The sequence below is a fragment of the Octopus bimaculoides genome, chromosome 4 (genome assembly GCF_001194135.2).
Source record: "Octopus bimaculoides isolate UCB-OBI-ISO-001 chromosome 4, ASM119413v2, whole genome shotgun sequence".
NCBI lineage: Eukaryota > Metazoa > Mollusca > Cephalopoda > Octopoda > Octopodidae > Octopus > Octopus bimaculoides.
In genome coordinates, this window is record NC_068984.1 from 19,636,051 (window position 1) to 19,646,056 (window position 10,006).

The 10,006-nt window shown below is 34.0% G+C and overlaps 1 protein-coding gene across 10 annotated transcripts in view; it reads right to left on the bottom strand.

The window, feature by feature from the left end:
• The window catches only part of LOC106881484 (nesprin-1), an 811,219-nt gene that overhangs the window by 469,217 nt on the left and 331,996 nt on the right, over window positions 1–10,006 (bottom strand). For all 10 annotated transcript variants that reach the window (XM_052966929.1, XM_014931893.2, XM_014931887.2 and 7 more), the window contains 3 exons: window positions 9,254–9,577; window positions 4,960–5,106; window positions 1,828–1,989 (listed from right to left, as the gene is read on the bottom strand). In XM_052966929.1, coding sequence (XP_052822889.1) covers window positions 1,828–1,989; window positions 4,960–5,106; window positions 9,254–9,577 — 633 coding nt within the window. The remainder of the gene's footprint in view (window positions 1–1,827; window positions 1,990–4,959; window positions 5,107–9,253; window positions 9,578–10,006) is intronic.

Genomic DNA, 10,006 nt, shown 5'->3' on the forward strand with positions numbered 1-10,006 from the left:
TATATATAGATATATATATATATCATTAGCGCACTAGACGAAATGCTTAGTGGTATTTCCCCTGCTGCTATGTTCTCAGTTCAAATTCAGCCGAGGTCAGCTTTTCTTTTCATCCTTTCAGGGTCAATAAAATATGTACCAGTTAAACAATGGGGTTGATGTAATTGACTCATCTCCACCTCCTACAAGCTGCTCTTGTGGCAAAAATTCGAAATAATTATTACAATATATAAATGTAAATGTGTGTGTGTGTGTGTGTGTGTGTGTGTGTGTGTGTGTGTGTGTGTGTGCGCGTGCGTGCGTGCATGCGCGTGTCTGTGTGTGTGTATAAGTGAAGGCAGGCGACTTACTGGTTAGAAATACTGCATTTGCAATTTCAAAATCGAGGGTTCATTCCCAAAACCAGCTGCACATTGTGTTCTTGAATAAAAGACATCATTTAACATTGTTCTTGTACATTCAGCAGCAAATAGGCAAGCCTGTGATGGACTGGCATTCCATTCAGGAAGAATGGAATGTTTGCCTGTCAGCCTGCCTGCCTGTCTGCCTGCCTAGCCAGTAGGGTGGCATAATTTGTAGGAAAAACAATGCAGAGGACATTGTGACCAGTGAATTATAACAATATTTGATAGTCTGATTGATACCATGTGTGTGTGTGTGGATTATTTGTGTGGTTAAATAGTTCACTTCCCAACCATGTGGTTTTAGGATCAACCCCACTGCACGATACCTAAAAGAAGTGTCTTCTACTCTAAAACCAGGCCAACCAATGCCATGGAAGGGAATTGGGTAGATGGAAACTATAGGAGTCTGGTGTGTGTGGGGGGTCAATTGTACTGATGCTGACTTTATGACCAGTCACTGTACCCTTTTGAAGGTCTGTGGAATAAAGATATCCCTAAATAGAAAAACAAGCAAAGAAGGTGACAAGAAGAGTATTTGGCTGTAAAAATCATGTCTCATATACATCTCTACCCAAACTCATGCTAGCATGAAAAACTGGAAATTAACTGAACAATATCATTTTGGTGATAGATGCCTACACATGATGATTTTTCAAGTGGAATATGGCTGTTGTACAGCACTCCATTACATATAATATTTAATCAGAACCAGAGCCTAGTTCCAGTGCCAAGACACTAAAGAGACTCTGATTTAAGGCTCACTTCAAGAGTAGTTCTGTTAGAAAGATCCACAAAAAAATTTGAACTCAGGACTGAAAATTGATGAAGAATTCACCAATTTTGCAACACTGTACTTTTGCGTACAATAACAGGGTGTTCTTATCCTGCAAGTTTCTATTTACAGCTAGGTTCACTAAGTTTCTTGAATGTTTAGTGGTTAAATGTCTAAATCATAAGATGTATACCACTATTTTGTATATTTACATGGATATATAAGTTATTAATGATCATGGTATTTTAAACATCTAACATCCCATATTTTCATAAATTGTCTTTCCTAATTCTGCATCTATGAGAGTAAATGTGTTTGTGTGTGTCCATCGTGGGCCACATATATGTTTAGAATAACCAAGATTTCAGAAGCTATGAGCTATAGGTTCAACACTTGCTAAAAATATTCTATCAGCAGGAAACTGAACAACAGTTCTAATATGTAATAGCATTTACTAGATTAAGAGACTGAGTACAATACATTACCTAAAAACAAATGTGATCAAACATTTGCAATCAAAGTAAGATTCTAGCTTCAGGGAGAAATTGGCATAAAACAATGAAATAGAACAATAAACCCACAAGCAAACAGTAAATTTTCTCCCAACATTTTAAGCTTTCATTCGAAGGAAAAAATTCATAAAATTCTTACCTTTACTTTTGACAATCTTTCTTCGTATGTGTTTTCGCTGTTTGGTTCTGAACAAGCTTTTAGTTGCTTCTTTAAATTTTCTAGCATTTGTTTCGCATCGCTATAGCTATTTTGGTACTGTTCATGCTGCTGAACAAACTGGTTCCTGGTATGGACACATTCCTAAATTGCAGACAAATGATAAAATGTAGGAGCAAAATAATGGTATTCAAAGGGTTTTTGTTCAGAGAAAAGTGTTCCAAAGAATTAAGCGTAGAGTTGGTTTTGGAAAATTTAGCAATTAATTTACGTGTCTAGAAGAGAATTAGAAAATAGAAAATGATATGAACAGGAAGAAACTAAGATTTGAAATGGCAAGGTAAAAAGAATTTGCACTACTTATTCAACTCGTCAAATGAATTACAGAATAAAGTCAATCTGAACAAAAGTTACGAAGGCAGAACAAAGATGAATGGACAGTCATATGGGTTAGTAGAAAGATATACAGCCATGGACAGCACCTTGTGCTTGAATCTATTTCTGTTGTAATTATATATAATGAGATTAAGTTGGTTACATATATACATTTGATAACGTTACACACATATACATGTATATATATATATATCAGCTTTATTGTTAGACTATAACAAATACAATGGAAAGGAAATTCCGATCCAAGTTACAGGAATAGAAAATAAATGAAAGCAATAACAATTATATATCAAATAAGAATAAGAATCATATATATATATAGAGAGAGAGAAAGAAGTGAGAGGGTGTGCATGTGTGTAGGAGAATGCAAAGTAAGCATGGTATAAATATCACAGAGAAGTACTTGGACAGATGAGGACTTAAACTCCAGCTCCTTCTGCCTCCATGTTTTTCTACTTCCCTATGTATACATTTATATATGTAAAGGTAAGATCCAAGAATCAAAGTGTAGGAAGACAGTGAGTTTCAAGCAGTCTGTAGACAATATAGAAAACAACTTTCAGAAACAGTAATGGTTTATTGGCACAGAAGGTTGTGAATTCTTCCCATATCAAAATATGATAAGAAAAAAGGTTATTCTATAGTTAATGGTTAACAATTAAGGAATTGAGTGGATAAAATCCAGGCTACATATATTTCATAACTAGCGAACCTCAGAAGTAGTAATTATCCAAACAAGGTGTAGACAGCAAGCTACTTTTCAGGCTAAGGATACCTTGATTAGATGAAGTTTACATTGTGATTAGGAGATCCTGTGTTAACTCACAAGGGATTTGATCAAAATGTATAGAAAGCACAGTTCAAGAGGAAAGACAATGTAAACTTCATGAAATCAAAGTATCCTTGGCCTGAAGAGTAGCTTTCAGTTTACTACTCATTTGGATAATTAGCTATGAATTAGCCACTAGCTATGAAACATATGTAACCTGGGTTTTATCTACTCCATTCCCTAATTTCAGATTATATATATATATACACACACATATACATACACACACATATATATATATACATATATGTGTTTGTGTGTTGTTATTGAGTCCAAATCTTGTCAGATCAATTTTGCTTCTCTTTTTTCCTGGGGTCAATAAAGTACAGTACCAGTCATTTACAAGGGTTGAGGATATCAACAAAGTCCCTTCCTTCAGATCTGCAGGCTTGAACATATTGGAAGCAATTGTTGTTATGTATGTTATTAGGATCTAAAACTTCTGAAATTGTAACTCTGAGTTTAACAGTTCCAATTGTTCAAATGATTAAATTTAAAAAGCAGTGTGACAATGTATTAGAAAAAATATTTGTACTTTGTGAATTTGGGCAGTTTATGAGATATGAAGTTCCTATCTTTAACCAAATCTTTTGCTCAGAAAGCTTTAGAATTCAGAAAGTGTTTTTATTCCAAATTTTATTATGCATGTTAGATCTCAAAGTAAATGGGAAAGCCTCTATGTGGTTGTTCAACTAGCTAGAAGCAGCAGCCTAGTTTCCTTTAACCCTTTGATACTAACCTACCTGAAATAACCCCTACATACACACTTCTAAGAGACAAAATTTCTGTTTTAAAGCGATCTATGTTAAAAACTTCTATCAAGATTCTGTGGTAATTTATGATCTGAATAATATCTGGAATTGAACTCAGAACCTCTAGGTGACTGCATTGCATTTCAGTGCCTTTGTCTACTACATAGTGAAAGCAACCATCAAGATGAGGACACCACTCCATCTAATACATAATACATAAATTCCTCATCTCAGAAATATAGAACTGTATTCCAATAAAATGCCCTCAGTACATTCCATAAAATGATTGGCAACAGGAAGGGCATTCAGCCGAAGAGACCAAACCAAAATGGAATGTACAAGCAAGACATTATCTTCAACTCATTTAGGAGAACAATAACTGAGACTGTGTCAACCTCCCCAAATCTGGCCAGAATCAAAACGCAGATGCAAAAATGATAATGACAATACTTTTATAATTTTAACAGCAGTACAGGACATGTTTCTTGCGAGAGCCTCTATTTGGTTGCTTGATCTACCAGAAATAGCAATCAAATCACTCTCCAAATTACATCCTACTATCTTAAGCCTTTAGCATTCAGATTACATTGCCAAATATGTTTATTTAATCACATCATTTGGAATTAGTCATGTATTATCTTGTAGCTTCAAAATTACAATGATGTGATAATCTATGTTTTGAATGATATTGTAGGGTAAGAGGTGAATTCTAACCAGTTTGAACATAAAACAGACAGAATATTTGGGCTGGGTATGGCTGGTTTAAATGCTAAAATGCTAAATACAGAAAAGGAAAATCAATTCATGCAGTCCTTTGTATGTCAAAAGAATCAGGATGTTCACAGCTTGAATGCTACTGAATCATCATAGGTCTGCTTGATTGAAGTTAACCTGGGGCTAAATAGTGACTTATTTCCTGTTCTTATTGGTCAGTTTGTAGCAGTGGTCAAAGAAAGAATTTGGTTGGTGCTTATCCTCACACATAAATACACACATAAAGTGTATGTGAATAAATACACACATTCATTCACATACACTTTCTCACTCAAACATACACATCCATATACATGTAAAGACACAGACAGACACATGTAGTTATAAATATAATGTCAATGTATAAGCCTCAAGCCAGCTTACCTCCGCCATTTTACAAAGTGATGTATATTTGTTAACTAAAAGGTTTCCAGCTGTCGACATATGTTTGTCATCCAATTCAACAGTCCCAGAAAGTGCTTTCAGCTCTTCAAAATCATCTTTCTTTGACTCAATTTCTTGCTTTAGTTTCTGAAATGAAAATGGGAATAAATAATTAATTCAGGATATTTGTTTGTCTGTCTTCTCCCACTCTCTTCTGTTCTCAATTGTGTTTAAAGAAAGGAAGATGGAAGATTAATTTCCTTTACATTGTTTCCTGTATCATTCCAACAGTGTAGTCCACCTTACTAATGTTGTAGAAGATTAAATCTTTTACTGCTTATCTATTTATTTAATTCAGTTTTGTCATTTCCAGATTTAACAGTAGTGGGATAATTTTGAAAATTCGTATAATCCCAGACTGATAGAGTTCTCAAACAAGCAAAGCAGGCCAAATCAATCAATGTGTGTGTGTGTGTGTGTGTGTGTGTGTGTGTGTGTGTGTGTGTGTGTGTGTGTGTGTGTGTGTTACATGTATGTGAGTGTCACCTTGACATGACATCACATGGTTGTTGTAAACAAGTGTCAGGGGCATACAAATCATATCTTTCGTTTCCAGCTTCTTGTGGAAACATGTCTGGCCATGGGGAAATATTACCTTACTTGAAAATAAATGAGGGTTGACAAAACGAAAGTAATCCAGCCATAGAAAATCAGCCTCAATTCTGTCTGACCCATGTGAGCAAGGAAAAGTGATGATCATTAAAATGATGGTGGTGATGATAATGGTTTTAAATTTTGGCACTAGGCCAGCAATTTCAGAGTTTGGGGTAAGTTGATTACTCTCAACCCTAAAATTGTTGCGCTCAACTCCAGTGTTCAACTGGTACTTATTTATCGATCCTAAAAGGATGAAAGACAAAGTCAACCTCAGTGGAATTTGAACTCAGGACATAAAGACAGATGAAATGCTGATAAACATTTTGTCAAACATGCTACTGATTCTGCCAGCTCACTGCCCCGATCATGGTGATGATAATGCTACACATAATGCTCATCCTTGAACTCCAGATGCCACTCCAGAGCCACAGTCTGTTCTCAGTGACGTCTATCACTACAGTACAACTATCAGAATTGTTGCTACTGCTACTGCTGTTTATACATGTTCAAACTGAAATATCCCAATCCATATTGATATATTTTATTATTGTTGTGATTATTCTTCTGTTAAGCCAAATTTGCAACTTGGCTTCACCTTCTTGATAAAGTTATTTCAGCTTCATTGCTTATGCTTTCAGGAACTGCATTAATGCCACAAAACCCCATTTTATTTCCAATACCTTCCTATTATAACTCATTAATTTCTTCATTCTTTCTCAATGATTAAATATTTCCTTTCTGTTATATCATGTGAGAATATATATATATATATATTACTGGCTTAAAACACCATGGTCAGTTGAACTGATAGCATGATAGGTTGGCTTATCTGCTGGCTGTATGAATTAATGGAGCATGCAACTTTTACAGTTTGATTCCTTGTTAGTAATAGTGGTTTTATTGATTGAGATCGATGCATCTTACTTAACAGCTAACCATAATGTATATAACAGTCCAACACCTGATCTAGTTGGCATCTTAACTACTTGCTACTACAATAAAAGTAAAACACCATCATCACTTTCATGTCTATTTTTCAATGCTGGCATGAGTTAGATGAATCTTATCATGGCAGGTTTTCCAAGGCTGGATACTCTTCCAGTCACAAACTTTTCCTTGTTTTTTGAAATTAAAGTATTTCATTCTACTGATTATTATACATCTACTGAACTATGGAACAATTGATCACTGGAGAAAGCAAACAATGTCACTGTCTTTTGCTCAAGTGGTGTTAAAGACAACATACAGAATTGGCATTCACACACACACACACATTTCCTGTCTACAGTTAAATGTATGACTGCTGCTGGTGAATTTACAGCATAACACAGAGCATCATAGTCCAGTTTGCTTCCAGTTTAGTAGAATGGTTACTACTCTACTTAGTAATATTAGTAGTTATGATATACACAGCAAATGTAGGGAAAATTATGATAAACACAAGGTGCTACTTATACCAAAGGTGGATAGAGAACAAATGTTATAAACTGCATGCTATGTATATCTTATTTTTCCTTCCTTCCTTTCTTCCTATTTGTTTGTCTATTTGTCTGTGTATATATGTTTGTATATATTTACATGTCTGTGAGTGTACATGTATACTTTAGGCTTCCCCATAGTTTCTGTTTATCAATTCCACTCACAAATTTTTGATTAGCTCAAGGCTAATGTAAAAAAAAAAACTAACCCATGTGAGATTGAACCCAAAACCACATAGCTGCAGAGTGAACTTCTTGACCATACAACCATGCCTATATCTATAGAACTGAAAAGAAATACCTAAACATCCAAACGTCATTTCCCTTTTTGCAATGATTAACATTCAATCATGAAAAGACACTTTCTGCCACACAGTTGTGAAGATATAGAAATAGACTTTCATATTATTCTGTTAGGTCAACATCTTTCTCATAGATGAGAGTATATTTCAACATGCACAGGAACTGATATAGTATTGAACTGCTTGAAAAGATGAGAGTAGCAGTCATGTCCATGCCCTGCTAGAAAGGAAAATGGATGTGGTAGTTACAATAATGAGAAAATTACTTTCATAGTATTGCAAACATGGATATCTCTGGAGCACATGTTGATTTTAATGTTGTTATTCTTGCCATTGTTAATGGTGTTGATGTTGATGTTAAGTAGCTTCAATCAGCTCTGCTTAAGCAAACTCAGAATATGGATGTAACCCACTGAATGCTTAAGAGCAATCAATAACTCCATCATAATGAATAAGCTGTTATATTCTTGTTGCTGTTCTTCAACCATAGGTCAGCTCTCATCAGGTACAAGTATGCTCAAAGCATTCAAGCCATGACGATCCCATATTATTTTCAAACAATTTATCTACATTATCCAATATGTACTTCCTGTTTTTAATATGATAGAAGATGAGTAAAGAAGAATTTCATACCTTTTTCTAGCAAATCAAATGGAGGCCAGAAGCCTACCTCTTGGCCCAAAATATACAGATATAAAGTGTCTGGAGCATCCTAAGATCAGTTCTGCTTTTATGGTTATCTCATCTTTATCTTAAGGCATGCAATTAAAAGATTAAATCTTTAAAATATATAATCCATTTTAAAGAGAGTAGTTAATTTATTGAGAAATATCAGCTTTCTTACATCCCTTCCATACTGATTGGTGAAGTAAATAATTTTCAATCGGTTAACTTTTCTAAAATGTAAACTACTTAACTAAAGTGAATTTAGTAGACACAGGCATGGCTATCTAGTTAAGGAGTTTATTTCTCAATTATGCAGCTTTGGGTTCAGTACTACGGTACAGCACCTTGAACAAGTGTTTTCTATTGTAGCCCCAGGCAAACCAATGCCTTATAAGGGAATTTGGTAGAGAGAAACTGAAAGAAGCCCATTGTGTGTGTACCTGCATATATGTGTGTGCTTGGGAGAATGTTACACAACTATACAGAACAATGTCTATAGATAGTGACATAGCTGTTGGTGCTCAATGCTTTCAAATTCCTCTGCAATAAAAATTTCTTACATGAAAAACAAGAAGGGATGTCAACAAAGTGCATCTAACAATATAAATCTTGCCTCAATTTCCTCCTGACTGAGACATGTTAACAACATGTTATCATGAAGAAAAAATTAAAATAAACAGATGTTTAAGGGTACAAAAGAATGAAGTTATAAATGGTACCCAATTCCAGCTAGATTATTGAACTAAATTAAATTTCAAAACCCTCAAGAGTATAGTAATTTGCTTGAAGCATTGCAACATGTAAATGATATAAATATTTGTAAAAAAAATGTGCATTGCAGGTGAAAGCAAAGTTAAAAGATATTATATTACCTTAAACAGGTAGTTTACCATGATTCTGTAATATTTCAAAAAAGATTGTCACAACCCACCAGAATGGTCTGCTAGTAACAATACATTTCTCGAATCTCCTCATTTATTTTCTTTCTTATATTTGAAAAGGTGAATCTTGCCCAAAATATTATTGCCCATTGAGCAATCTGTACAGTATATTTTCACCTCAATTTCATTAATTGTCATCATCTTACTTATTTTTTTCCTAACTTCTGACCAGAATTATTCACAGGTTCTTTAGAAATATTTATTCTACTGAAAACCTAAGTTGCTCTGAGAAAAAAAGTAAATATTTTACCTGAAAGTTTGAAGCTTGCATTTGCTTTTCTTTCAGAGATGACATCAATTCTGGATTAGAGAGAGCAGCTTTCATGTTTTTCAACCACATGGAAAGATTTTCACAGTTGTTATCATAAGACTGTAGAGTTTGAGCAGATTGAGTAAGAGCTATCTTGCTCTCTATACATTCATCAGTAAGGGCTGCCAAATTTTGACCCAAGGTTTGCACTTCATTATTTATCAGTATTTGACCTTTCTCTGCAGATTCTGGCACAACAACTTTAGCTGCTATTTGTACTTCTTCCACTTTTACTTTTCCGTCATTTAATTCTTGTAGCAAGCACTTAAATAAAATTGAATGGTCATATATTACTTTTCATTTACACAGGCATTCATATTATATAAAACATGTATATTAGTATGCAACACAAATGACTGATTGCATGCATGTAAAAGTTACAATCAGCAAAGAATAAGTACACAATTTTTCCTTTTCAACTGTGAGTAAATTATTAGTAAAGCTATTAAAAAATTTTAGAGATATAACAGTGAGAATATCATATATATATATATATACACACACAAACACATTTATACATATATAGATGTGTAAAATGTGTGTGTATGTGTGTGTACTTATATATATATATATATATATATATATACATATTTCACATATTTGTGGAAGTATCTACCTATGTGTGTGTGTGTATGTAAGTATGTATGTATGTATGTATGTATGTATGTATGTATGTATGTATGTATGCAAACA